The sequence below is a fragment of the Pelobates fuscus genome, chromosome 1, assembly GCF_036172605.1.
Source record: "Pelobates fuscus isolate aPelFus1 chromosome 1, aPelFus1.pri, whole genome shotgun sequence".
NCBI lineage: Eukaryota > Metazoa > Chordata > Amphibia > Anura > Pelobatidae > Pelobates > Pelobates fuscus.
In genome coordinates, this window is record NC_086317.1 from 373,003,976 (window position 1) to 373,018,744 (window position 14,769).

The window sequence follows — 14,769 nt, forward strand, 5'->3', positions numbered from 1 at the left end:
GGTACGCCACCCCAGTGAAACTTTGTAGAATGCATAAAATGTCTACAGATTTGTGCTGGAGAGGATGTGGACACAAAGGAACCTATTTACACATGTGGTGGGAATGTCCAGAGGCTCAAAAATTCTGGAAACAGGTAGCGGAGTTACTGAGGGATATCTTCCGTAGAGAGGTAAAGCTGGACCCATGGGTGTTCCTTCTGGCCAGGCCCCTGGAGGACTGGTACAGAGCTGAACAGAAGTTGGTACATAAGGTGAATTTGGCAGCAAGGAGGGCCCTAGCTCAAGTGTGGCTACAAAATGTAACCCCCCCCCCCCCCCCACACTTCATATTGTGATACAAAAGATTAAAGACTCGTTCCTTATGTATAAGCTAACGGCGAGGGTCAGGGGCACAAATGCAAAGTTTTACAAGGTCTGGGCTCCATGGATCGATAGCGGAGTGGGCGATCAGAAGAAGGGGGGATGGACTCATACCTACATACCCCTGTCTCTATGCCAATTTTCTGGAACCGACTAACTTACTCGATTTAATCTCCTTTAGTGGGACTTTAAGGCTCCCGCTGGGAGGCCTACAGGACACAGCCGGCCTCGTAGGTGCCATAATACTCGTTGCCATAGGCAATTATGCAACACTTCGATCACGTACAATAAATATCATATTGGTGGGTACATCCCTGCAGCATCCCCTCCAATTTACCCTCCCTCCTCCCCCCTCCCCAGTCCCGTCCTTTTACTCTTTTCCGTTTCTGCTTTCCTCGGTCACTCCTACTTTCTCTTCGTATCATCTCTTTTGTCAATCTGATTTTTATTAAGGCATATAGTATGGGGTACAGAAGAGAAGACGGAGGAAACGTTAAAGCGAGTTACATTATAGGGTCGGTACAACAGTACACAAAGTCAAAGTACATTTCCAGATTTTCAATGCCTAATTTTTTTTTTTTTTTTTTTTTTTTATGTAACGTAGTTAAGCACCAATTTGAAAATACAAGCTGAGGATCGTAGGATCCGGAGTAATATCTCGCTAGGTCATGCTAGTCAGGCGACAGATTACACATAGATAAAAAAAAAACATTAGTTACTTATGCTAGGTACATGCTAACTGCAATATGCAAGCAGGTCTGGCTAGTTCAGCGTTAGTGACACTGGTCAGGTAAGTTAAGCTATGCACAAGTTACGACATTTTTAAAACATGTGCGCACAGGTGTTTTGCCAAATTTCGTCACGTAAATACATAGATATTTCAGGCTTATTTTTGTGTCGGTTAACAAGTATACTCAAAATTTAAGAATAACAGATCCAGCTTAACGTAGAATGTATGCGAGGTCTAATCAAAGCAAAATCAAATAATAATAATCAAGTGTATCTACTAGCAGGTAGGTGCAGAACAAGGTATGGTTTGTTGGTCACAGTTCAGCAGGGGCACCTGTGGCCAGGTAGGTATCTGGGCTGTAGGTCATCGTCAGCAGTGATAATGTCCCTGAGGGTGCCAGGCATGTAAGCTGGGGCCTTGCACTACAGGCTGTTTGAACTCGTCCCCTTCAGCCTATACCCACCGGGTGTACAGACCTGTCCATCTTGAGGGTGGCCTGCCCGGGGGCGTCGTTGGTCTGAGTGTGGAGCTTCGTGTGAGCTTGGTCATGAGGCTTCCATGGTGCCCTTGGAGTGGCGGTCGAGGCATGGGTGATCTGGATTGAGCAGGGTCGTCGCGAGGGAGGAGGGACCTCTCCCCAGCCCCAAGCTTCTTGGTGGGTCGGCTTCGGTGTGCCACAGGCTCGGGAACGCAATTGGACCGGGCCTTTCCCTAAACGGGCGCTGCAGATAGCCCCGGTGTTTCGCCGCCGCCAGCGGCGGGCGGGCTTCCGGCGAGGTGGCAGAAGCTTTAGAGGGAACCCCCTAGTGACCCGCAGCTTGGGCGGGCAAACAGCGGCAGTTGCAGACATATGGGTACAAGCGTTACCCGGGGTCGGTCTGCTCCGTCTCCTCATCGCCATCCCTGCTGTCTGTACTTCGTGGACAGGGGAGGCTCTGGCGAGGCGTTTTTCCAGCCGGTCCCAGAACCTCTGAAAAATCAAATCCAGGCTGGTAAGTTGGGGTTGTGTCGGTGGAGGCCTTGGTGTGTCGTCCGCCAGGTTGTTGGGCTCTATATTGGCAGGGCCCCAGCCAGGGTGGGCAGTCGTAGGCCTTGTTGCCGAGTGTGTCAGATTGGTGAGGACCGGGATAACCCCCGCCGGTCCATAGGGGGGGGGAACGGTGGCTTGAGCCTTGTCTCCCACCGCGGTGAGATGGCGGGAGAGCGGCCGTCTCCCCCGCCTCCGCCACGTGTGTAGGCCTCAACGGCTGTGTGAGCGGGAACAGTGCGGTGAGCCTCGAGAGTGGTATCATTGTGCAGGTCTCGGTGCCCCAAGTCGTTTGGGAGTCAAGAGGGTTCGGTTCACGGGTTCTGCTCCGCTGGAACCGGTTCTTGGCGCTGTAGAGTGCGGGAGCAGCAGAGACCTGCGACCGTCCCGCTCTGCAGTCAGGCCCCGCCCCCCGTATCATCTCTTTTCACTCTGACTGGCTTCGCATTCTTCTTTACTAATTTAACAGCAAAATCCTCACCCTAATTGTAGTGAGTTGCAAGCGCCTAGAGATTATCTTAGATTTGTAAAACCATCCTAATAGGCGAACTCGTCCGCAGGGATGGGTGATGTAACCAAGTGGTACGTGAGTTATACGACTCCGTGCATTTAAATTTTTTGTTAGAATAACTCGTGCTACAGTCATTCATGTTTCTTAGTTTTACGTATATCTTAAAATTAGGTGGGACACCATAATTTTGTATGGACTTTCATGGCCAACGTGCAATTGTTATCTACGAGGCTAACAAAGGATTTTATGACGTTCAATTTTATGTGCTTCCTATATATGTTGGTGTATGATTCTGTCCATTTTGGCTTGCATATATTATCGTTTCTGTTAAATATGGTGTTTGACCTTGTAATAAATAAAGAATTAAAAAAATAAAAATAACGCCCAGAAACACTGGCAAAGGGGAGGGTTAAAAATAAAACCTAACATTACATTATAGAGAAGAATACAGCAATCGGCTTACTGTATAAAAAGCTACAACATCATGATAGGCATGTTAAATAGTATGTCTGCCTTAAAATAACCAGACAGACATACTTTCAATTTCCCTGAAAGGCAGACTGTTCATAGATGATAAAGGATGAAATTAGACGAACAGCAACACCTGGTGGCCAATACACACACACCAGAAAACATGGCTTGTTATGTTTACGGTTTCTAGAATCCAAAATTATATACAAAATTATTTAGTTAGCAAGGCTGCATTTAAGCTTTCATGCAAAATATTAAATAAGAATAATGAGTGATTGCAGCATGTTTAAAGTCTGTAAAAAAAATAAAAATAATAACAATTTAGAAAATAATTGAAATATTTTTTTTCAAATTCAGAGTGAAAATCAAACAATAATGCATTAGATTGTTATTGTTACTGTAGGTGACGGAAGTGTATATAATTCAGGGTTGGGCCAAAGTAAGACGTTTTAATTAGTACAGATTATCAAAAAAATAAAAAATAAAAAATAAATATGTTTCCCTTACAGAGCTCTACAATTGTATATAAATGTCAGGTAGCTCAGCCCACTTGCTTGTGGACATTGATTGTAGGCTATAGGTCAGGGATAGGCAACCTTCATCACTCCAGATGTTGTGAACTACATCTCCCCTGATGCTTTGCCAGTATTATAAAGCATTATGTATACTATCCTTACCTTTAGTGTCACTATACCCCACTCCCTCTAGTATGTAAGCTCATTGAGCAGGGCCCTCAACCCCTCTGTTCCTGTCTGTCCAACTGTCTGGTTACAACTACATGTCTGTTCATCCACCCATTGCAAAGCGCTGCGGAATTTGTTGGTGCTATATAAATAACACAATAATAATAATAATCATAATAATAATAATCATAATAATAATAATGTGAGCTGTAGTTCATAACATTTGGAGAGCTGAAGGTTGCCTATCCCTGCTGTAGTTCGCGCTGAGAGCTGGAGCTAGCATACGGCACATATAGTCTGGGAGATTTTTTAGAGAAGTGGTAACAAATTATTCAGCATGGTGAAAGTAAAGACTGGATTCAAGTGTTATCCCGTTCAGCTATTTTAAGCTAATCAACATGAAAAGCAGTGTAATTACATTGGAGAACAAAGCAGAAGAGTGAATTATAGAGTGCTGCAAATCAACATAGGATAGAGAAACATATTCGAGAGCAGGGGTAGGCAACCGTCAGCACTCCAGATGTTGTGGACTTTTTCTCCCACAATGCTCTTACAGCCATAATGTAGGTAAAGAATCATGGGAGGTTTAGTCCAAAACATCTGCAGTTCAGCAGGCTGCCTATCATTGTTCTAGCGCCTCCACAGTCAATGGCTGGCAGTGGCATTTGCTGTACAATGTATTTTCTAACAGGGTATTAGCAGGGTTATGTACTAAAGCGATAATTCAAAGTTTATTTCAAATTTAAGGCCAGAGTTGCCCAACTGAGCGCATAGCTGACTTACAGCTTTTACCAACTTTGACCGTAATTTTTAATTCTCACTTTAGTAAATAACCCTCTAAGATAATATGTTTACAAGCCAAGCCTTTTTGTAGACTTTCGTGGTCTTTAAATATCCCCTTCTCTCACATTCTCGCTTTTTTACATTTGTATACATTAATTAATACAAATTTATAAATCTTCAATTTCATTTTGCACATACACTAAAGCCGTCACTCAGATAACGTGACAAGTTAATAAACTAGAACTTGCCGAGAAACCCTTTAAAATATTTGCGTTTACTGATTACGTGACAGTCATTTCACACCTCACCTTTCCTACAAATGTCAGATGAATTTCTAATTAAATTCTCCACCTCCTAATTTTCTGAAGAGAAAATTCTCACTATTATTGAAAATGAGAACAGTTCAACACCTAAAGGAAAGACAGTAGGCACTACATATTGTCCACCATTGGTCTAGAACATGTGACTGCCCTTGTGGTAGCAATCACCCCCCACCCCCACCCCCACTCAAATAGCAAATAGCTGTGAAAAAGAAAAAACAACAAACACTGGCAATCAGGACTTAAATACTTATGCATAAATCCTACATGAGAAATGTTAAAGTCAATATATATGACATATTGTAACCTTTAAGAAGATTAAACATAGATACATACGGTTTAATTTCTGTCCTTCTTTAAAAGTGTCTTCCGCAGAGGTATAATTCTGTAAATGGAATTCAGCCTCCCTGTACAGAGAAGATGATAGTAAATTAGAAGCTGTCAGTACTGGATAATATGATGCCAGATGTCACTGCATCTTTAATGAATGTAAAGCAAGTGAGAAGAAAAATAAATAAATTAAACACAAAAACGTTAGAATCTTGAAAGATCAGCAGGAACACACACACACTCATACACATGTAAACTGAAAACAATATTTATATAGCCAGTATTTAAAAGGACATTTTATTCCAATGAATATTACCAAGTATAAAAAAGGGGCTGGCATTAAAGGACACTCCACTGCCTAAATACGTAATTTACAAAATCACTGTTTAGTAAATATACCCCATATGAAAGCATGCATTTAATTGTGTATATTTTCATTGAGGGTATATCTTAAACAGATTGCAAAAGCCGCAGTTATCTTGTCCCTCCCCTTCTTTCCCACATCAGTTTTTCTGTGGCTGCCTGATCTCATATATCCAAAAGCAGTCCAATGAGAAGTGTTTGCAAGGCAGGTGCTCTGAGCAAGAGCTGCCTCGAGCTTAAAACCCAGGAAGTGACAGGACTGGCTGTCTCACCGACAGCCAGTGTGGTGTAACGAAGTTAAAGGGACACTATAGTCACCAGAACAATGTAGTTCTGGTGAGTATAATAGCTCCCTTCAGGCATTTTCATATTGCCCCTAGGGATACCTCCAAGTGGCCACTCCTTAAATGGACACTGGAGGGGCTTCCTGGCTCAGGGCTGCACAGTATGCAGCCCTGACGTTCAGCATGGAGACGCTGAGACGCTGAGACGCTGAATTTTCCTCATAGAGATGCATTGATTCAATGCATCTCCATGAAAAGGTCCTGATTGGCCAAAACAGCATGTGGCCCCGCCCCCTTGCCAGTTTTAATCAATCCAATGCTTTCCCCATCGGCAATTTTGACGATGTTACCAAGGGGGTGGGGCCAGCGCCGGCAGCCCTGGGGAGACCTGAAAATAAAGTGAGTTTTAACCCATTCTGACTGGGATATGGGGGGGGGGGGATTTACTATAGGGTCAGGAATACATGTTAGTGTTCCTGACCCTATAATGATCCTTTAATTAATAAACGTGACATAGATCTATTGAAATCTGCACTTTTTGTAAAATGGAAAGAAAAAAAAATAGAGAACACACTCTTCACAAATAAAGCATTCAGCAAGTCCTTTAGGGGTCTGGAGTGTTCGTTTAACAAAACCACACTTTTAAAGAAGCCGTGTCACTGTCAGTGTTTGACACAACGTAGGTAGATTAATTTATCTGAAGCTGTCCACACAGGAACAGCCATCACCTTCTTTCTTTAGTTGTAGCACATCATGTGAGCTGTACCCTCAACTCTTTAAAGGATCCCACAAGAACCTCTATAGACTAGTTGCATGAGAAGATGCTCTATTCCCTAACAAACTCACAAAGCGTGATGGCAATAGCTTAAAGGGACACTATAGTCACCAGAACAACTACAGCTTATTGAATTTGTTCTGGTGAGTAGAATCATTACCTTCAGGCTTTTTGCTGTAAACACTGTCTTTTCAGAGAAAATGCAGTGTTTACATTACAGCCTAGTGATAACTTCACTGGCCACTCCTCAGATGGCTGTTAGAGATCCTTCCTGGGTCATGACTGCCTAAAATGCATCCAAACATTTAGTGTCTCCTCCCTCTGCATGCAGACACTGAACTTTCCTCATAGAGATTCATTGATTCAATTCATCTCTATGAGGAGATGCTGATTGGCCAGGGCTGTGTTTGAATCATGCTGGCTCTGCCACTGATCTGCCTCCTTGTCAGTCTCAGCCAATCCTATGGGGAAGCACTGTGATTGGATCAGGCCACCAATTCTAATGATGTCAGAGGAAGTTCACAGGCAGAGGCAGCAACTTCAGACTTGAAATCAAGTATGATTTTACTATCATTAAGGAGGCAAAGGGGGCTAGATAGTGGTTTTAACACTATAGGGTCAGGAATACATGTTTGTGTTCCTGACCCTATAATGCTCCTTTAAACTTCTGCCAAGTTTTGTCAACCCTGGAATTGGACCATAAGACAAGGACTTTATATGCTTTATATTTTAAATTCTTTCCACTGTGTTGGAACATTTTTAAATACTCAAAAATCAATAATCGCCTCATAAAATAAAACAAAACATAGCATTGATTTCTAAACTATTAAATGTAAACAGAAAAATGATACTGTCCACATACAAAAAAAAACTAATAATAGGGAGTAAAAAAAAAAAAAAAAACAACAATTAGTCTCTGCTCAGATCTGAAGCTGGTTTTAACTCACAAGTGCAATTACAGAGCAAAACTACACAGTTTGCAATCTACCCCTTGCCTCAAAGGCAGTCCAGAACTGCAGCTTCCCAATAGATACAGAAAATATCAACAAACTATTTCAGCCTTCTTTAGTCCCATCATTGCCACCTGTGTGTGCATTGAGCAAAGGGGACACATCTGGATCATCCTACCTACTTAGGGGGACACAAAGTATATGCAAAAAAAATGCCAAAATAGTATGCAAGAAAGCCCCACAAATGAACAAATACTCAGTTGCTTGCCTTTGTGTGAGGTCGGAGTAGCACAGAAATTCAAGACAGTGAGTTTAGCAAGTTTATGTTCATTGGCAGTATAAATTGTGTTATGTATGGTCTACATTGGGCCTTTTGTCAAAATTGTATAAAACGATGCTTCATTTGCACAGTAGGAGATTCTGCGAGATGAGAAGCTTTTGTCAGCTACCTACTCTACAAAGCTGGCATGTGCATTCCAGAAACCTTTGGTTTGTTTGCAGTTTCTCAGCATGTTACATCTAAGCAACATCATGTGCAAACCGACCATGAGAGCAAAACATAAAAATGCTGTAGTTTGGTAGGGAATATAGAAAGAGAGGGCAGATGGCACAAAACTTTAAAGAAAGAAAAAAAGTCACCATTTAACATGATCTCTCAGAGACTCTGCAGCCACTCTCTTAGCAGACAGTGCATTCAATAACGTCATAGTCCTTTCTGTAAGCAATTCGTTCTCTTGTGAAGAAAAATTGTACCACATAAATATTACCCAGTTTCTGAATCACAACTCAAGCGAAGCATAATGTCTAAGAAGCCAAAGGCCAACCCCCCACTGCACTAATGTATATGGCAATAAAGATCTAACCAAGAAAAGAACTCTATGGCTAGAAGATCAGTTCCCTTTCAGATATAGCATTTGTATTTAAACATTATAATGGGGAAAGAGCTCTTGAAACTGCACACACTCAACAAGTGATAAAGTAAATATGGAAATCTTTATTGTAAGTATCATTCCCTTACACTGGCTCAGTAAATATATAAATCATCTTGCAGCACATTAATATAGCAGTAAATGAAAACTGTAACTCAACATTTTAAACACACACAGTCAGGCAGACAAAACGATTATTAAAGTAGTAACGCACCAGGATAGCCAACATTTTACAATTTTTTTGGGACAAGGGAAGAGAAGATAGTGATTGTAACACTAAGAACAAAATAAATATACAAAGATTTAAATCAAGGCCATATCCATTGCAGCACAACAATCGGCAGCTGCTCCCTATCCCTAATTAGCCAAGAATCTAAATTAAACAAAGGGTATATATTCCCCATCCCAGTCCTCCTAGCCTCACAGGTTTCTTTTTTTGTTCCTGCCCTATCCCTATAGAATAGATTTAGTCTTTTTTAATCACTTAATTATGAATTAAATGTAAAGTATTCAAATTCGGGTATATACTTAATACTTTTTATATAATTTAAAGCATTCCATATTTAATGCAGTAAAACTGGTTAAATAAACAATTTAGCGATATACAATCATTAGGCTAAATGATATCTTGTTAGAATGAATGAGTTCTGTTGTCAGAATGATGCAATATTTAAGGGCGTAAACTTTAGGTACAAAATATAAGTGTTATGTTCTAAAGAATAAACACATATCTTAAATGGATGCATGTTGTATGCCTCATGAAGAGATGACATCTAATACAAAGCCTGCAGGTACAAAGCTTTGTTCTGATCTAAGACAAGCTGAATTGGTACCTATAGAGACACTGCATATCCTGCTCAACACGATGCAGTCAAGAAAAAGGAAGACTCAAAAAGCAAAAAACTTTCAAACTGCAGTTGCCATAGAAACTAATCAGGAAGTACATCAAAGGAGCACACTAAAAATACACTGATGCAGTTTGAATTCACATTTCCATGTTGTATCCCAAATCAGTGTGTCCAAGTTCTGAAAAAAATGAGTCTAGAGCTGGGGTTTCTGAATACACTTCCCATAATATTCTGCCAGCGATCATGTCAACTATAGTCCATTTTTACTTGTCGGGCCAGGATTAAACTTAACCTGATCTGGATGAATGATTACTTAAAAACAGACTTTATAATTTAGCAGGAATTACTATTTTTTTGTGTGATTTGTATCTGCGGTGTACAGATCTTTGTGCAAAGTAAAGTGGCAAAAAAGATTTGCTGGAATTTCCAACTATGGTAATAAAGAAAAGTAATACATTGTATATGCAACTGTCAAGGTTTGTCACTTGCTCATTGGTATTCCTGGTCCTGTCATAGGACAACTTCATCCATATTACAGCAGCACTGATGAATATCCAATTTAACGCTGCATGGCCAGAGGTTTGCAGACGGTAATAAATGTAATTGGAAACTAGTACTGACACGTACCCCTTCCTGAGGAAAGCATTCACATTGTTAGGTTGGAGCTCGAGGGACCTCTTCGCATCCAAAACAGCATCTGCATTAACCAAAAGCATTGAGAATTCAAACACATTCAATCCTGAATTACACTGAGAAGCCTTGCTCTAACTGCAAACTAGATCTGCAATGGTACGTGAACAAGAAACCTTTAACTCCTTCATTATCAACAAATGTAAGGCATAAAAGACTTGTTTTTTGAGAGCATTTTAAAAATGATCTTGTTTGAATTGAACGCTACACAGTCTATTGAATCACAGTTTTAAAAAAAAACCACTGGGTTTGCAAACATTATAATAAAGGCTGGAATCAGTAACAGGTGTATTATAGGTTTGATTTTAATGTTAAACTGAGAATGCAAAACAAAAGGAGAACACTCAATTTTCATTATTTATTTCGTTTTTGAGTGTCATGTTGTCTTACATCAAACATCTCTTTTAGGGCCACATTTAGGCAATTAAATTGGGCCCTGAAGGTGATTAAGAACAAAAACAAGATGGGTTAGGGGTGTTACAGTTCATGCAAACCTCCAATTAGATGGCTATTATAGAATTAAATATGGCTACTTTATTTCTGGCATTTGCACTTCAAATACAACTACAAACTACAGATTGGCTATCCTTAACACTGACTTAGGACACAGTATGATACCTGAAAAATGCAGGTATTAATAAAACATTACAGGCAAGGTATGAAAAAAGAAGGCATTGAGAGACTAAAATAGTTTTTTCATTTTAAATTAAATTTGAGAACTACGAATCCTACCGTTTTTTTATGATTCACCATGCTTACATTTTTTAATTTTATGTATTCTTTGGCTGTAGCACCATTGCAAACTGCCGGAACACTGCACAAGACATTCCACATTTGTTCCCACAAAGTGTACAAAGCATAGCCAAATGCATGTGGCACTCACAAGTTACCTTTTATTCTAAAGAAATACAGGCAATAGTAAGGATCTCCACTTCCTCCACTCTACTCGGACACTAGACATTGATTTGTTTTCATTCAATATCCAGAACTTGTCCAAGATTGGGTACTGGATGGTTCCAAGATTGGGTACTGGATGGTTCCAAGATTGGGTACTGGATGGTTCCAAGTCTTAACACCAAATATTTTCAAAGTATTCAATGAGGCAGAGGTCAGGATTCTGGTTTTCTCACCAATCTCTAACAGAACCATTTATGTCTCTTTCTTTGCACATAGGGGGTTGTCATGCTGAAACAAAATCCTGCCTTCCTCAACTGCTGCCAAACTTTAAAAGAGCAGTCTAGACCAATGGTTGTCGACCACATTCTCTGGGCAGACCAGCAATCCAGGTTTTGTTACGTTAGTTCCTCCCTTAAACATTAGCAGCATGCAGCTAGCACTGTCCAGCGTCCGCCAAATTTAGTCACCCACTGGACAGTCAGAAATGGATGAACAATGTATTACTCCAATTAATATTATTCAATTTTCCACTACTCCTTTAACCCCTTAAGGACACATGACGTGTGACATGTCATGATTCCCTTTAATTCCAGAAGTTTGGTCCTTAAGGGGTTAAAGAGGCAAGCTTTATGTGTCTACTAAAAGACACTTGGAGTTATATGTGGGGATTTTCAGCTTGTGTTTGCTTGCTTGGCTATAGAAATCTATTTTAGAAAGCTCCACATTGTTCTTGTGCCTACATTGCTTCCAGTGCTATAGAACATGGTGATGATTGTTGAAGTAGAAAACAATCTATCTACACTCAGAAGACTTAACTACTCTGCAGTCCAATTCTGCGATCTTGTAAAGTTAGGATGTTACTGCTAGTAGATATTTTTTCTTAAGAATAATAGAACTTACAGTTGGCCTGGGCAGCGCTTTATTGGCAGAATTTTACCAACTGACTTTTCGGAAAGGTATCACACGGACACCATTTTCTGCAGATATACCATTCCTTTGCGAATGTTTACATTTGGAGAGTACTTGGCTCTGTGCTTGAGTGTATATGTTTTTCATAAATGTATACGGATGCAATAATTATGTCCTATAAGCGGAGCCCACATACGTTTGGCTATGCATATTGAACACTGTTTCACCAGACCACGAAGGCCTTTGAGATATTTTTAGGGTGTTCAATTTTGAAAAACAAAAATCCTTTCAAAACAAAAAGTAAAACATGAAACTTTACATTACATGACAATGCTACTTCAGAAAACTAAACTGTGACACACATTAAGAATAAAATGATTTTTACAGGAATATAAAAGATTTTCAGAGTACGGCAACAAAATGAAAATATACAGAGTAGGTTTGTTCAGTTTAAATATGCTTGAGACAAAGTAGAGAGAATAGAAATGAATGTGGTCTCATTTATATTGTAAAAGTGAGAGCACTTGTGGCAGGTCGCTATAAAAGAAAAAAAAAAAAAAAGAAGGATTGTGCTTTGACAGTAGTTTCATTGTTGGCTTTAATGACAAACCATTTATTGGCCGACTAAGTAATGCCAGCTAGCTTTCTAAATGCAAACTAGCTACAAAAGAAATTGCTTATATGTAAGTTTACTGCACAATAATCAGATTCAAAGTGTGTCTTGTATTAAAAATGTTTAAAATGTTCTTTCCACAGCTCATTTATTTATTGCCCAGAAAAATTTCAGCAGCAAAACAGAATACTGAATGTCAACATGCTGGAAGTGCTACAAATGGTATTAGAATAAGCCGAATTGGAAGTGTGAAAAATAATTACAATCAAGTAAGCGGTTACCATTGTAATTCCGGAGAAGTATGTGGGCATATGCTCTTTGGCAGAAGCATTCTGCATCATCAGGCTTCTCCTCCAAAGCCTTTGTCAGCTCCTAAAATGAAGGAGGGGGGGGGAATAAAATGCAATTCAAATTTTCAATAATTTTAAAAAGGATTAACATACTAAGACCAATTAAAATTCAAGCAAAATTTTAAATAAGCAGACCATTGACTTGCTTCTCTCTGCATGAGCTGTAATGTATATACAAATAAATTTATAGATCTAGATACCTTCAAATATTAGAGCACGGCTAGATTAATCTGAAGCATCATGAAGCCACTGTGACCCAGATATGAAAAATCGATTCTCTCTGCCTTTTTCGAGCTGGATGGCGAGTTCATGAAATACCCACTCCCACACACAGACATCTTGTGTTTCAGCCAGCATGAAATGATCAGTCTCTCTTCCTCCAACACAGACCACTAGCAATGCTTCCTCTAGGTATTCAGAATGGACTAAGCCAGTTCACTCATGGATCCACTGAGTGAGAGGGAGTCCTGAATGTGTGCATGGCAAGTTCAGCAAATACAGATCTCACAATCAGTACCAATAAAAATATGCAAGGATTGCTCTAACTCATTAGGAAAACTGCCAGTGATATAGTTCCTCTCACCTAGCAGATCTTATTTTTATAGTTTTATTCACCACATAGGAGAGAAGCTGACAGGAGGAGGAAAGGCAAATACACCACAGCAGACACACAAAAAGACGCACCCACACATTATTAATGCACACACAGACCTTGGACTCTTTGCCCCCACATCCATGCACATTGTAGTAATTATGGTGTCAAAAGTGCAATGGAGATGTCCCATGGTAAGCGTTCAAACCATTTTAACCAGTGCCACATCTTGTCTTTTACAACCGCCGGATTGCTTTATGGCACATAGCAGGACCAATCAGAAGGGTCAGCTGAGCACTCCCAGCCAATAGCTCAGTCCCGAATCAGCAGTGCTTTACTCTACAGTAAAAAAAATACTGCACAATTCTTAGTGACCCACCCAGATCTGATAAAGACCTAGCAGGGACAAACATTGCCTATTATTCTGGCACCACATTTAAGAATTGTGCTGGATTTTTTTATTTATTTTTATGTAGAAAAATACATTTATATCTAAATAAAAAGTTATCTAATTGGCGCCTGTGACTGAGCTGGAGTCTGTGAACTCCTCTATGGTGGACTGTGTCCTCAATAAGCTACTCACTCTACAGAAACATAAGTCTTTTTCCTACTGGAGAAGACGGATGCACCCGTAGGAGCCAATGCGACACAGGTAAGTTGTCAAACCATGCTAAAACAATCTGACATTTTACTATGGGAGGGCCATATCCTGGCCTTCCCCCATTAACCCTGCAGCTGAAAACATTTCCGTTTTGCAGGAACTGCGTCAAATAGGTGGAGCTGCAAGATAGAGACTAGGTGAGTAAATAAATTAATACACTTTTTTAACCATGTTAGCAGGTGCCCGATCACATAAACATTTGTATTCCTAATGCTATCGTGTTCCTATAAAATGTTTCTGTCACTGGCTTAGCAGTAAAGAATACAAATAGTGCAAGATATCCTGGAACTAAGCATGCAATCAGAAGCTAGGGACTGCTAAATGCTAGGGGTTATGCAACCATGCATGATAATGTCCTGTCCATTCCTTATGGTTATATTGCCTTGCAGAGGTAAATCATGTTTAGACTAGGCTTGCAATAAAGAACTTTAACTTTTAAGCCCCTAATTTCTTCACATATCAATATGAAACCAAACCCCATTTGTAAAAGTCATCCAATATACCTATGATTCTCTATAGTGTGCCAACAGGCCAAGCCCTGCGTCAATGCACATGGAAACCTTATTGAATTTAAAAGTGATCTGTAACTTGATCAGGTGGGACATCTGAAGTACCAGAAGAAAAAGGAATTGTAATGCACATATTACTCCATGACTGTGGAGATCAGAAACCCCTTTTTATTTTACTTTGTAC

The 14,769-nt window shown here is 40.1% G+C and overlaps 1 protein-coding gene across 4 annotated transcripts in view; it reads right to left on the reverse strand.

Annotated features, from left to right (window-relative positions):
* SUGT1 (SGT1 homolog, MIS12 kinetochore complex assembly cochaperone) overlaps positions 1 to 14,769 on the reverse strand; it is an 83,983-nt gene that overhangs the window by 62,220 nt on the left and 6,994 nt on the right. For all 4 annotated transcript variants that reach the window (XM_063425954.1, XM_063425957.1, XM_063425956.1 and 1 more), the window contains exons 4-6: positions 12,755 to 12,845; positions 9,992 to 10,061; positions 5,222 to 5,292 (exon numbers count right to left, since the gene is read on the reverse strand). In XM_063425954.1, the coding sequence (XP_063282024.1) occupies positions 5,222 to 5,292; positions 9,992 to 10,061; positions 12,755 to 12,845 (232 nt within the window). The remainder of the gene's footprint in view (positions 1 to 5,221; positions 5,293 to 9,991; positions 10,062 to 12,754; positions 12,846 to 14,769) is intronic.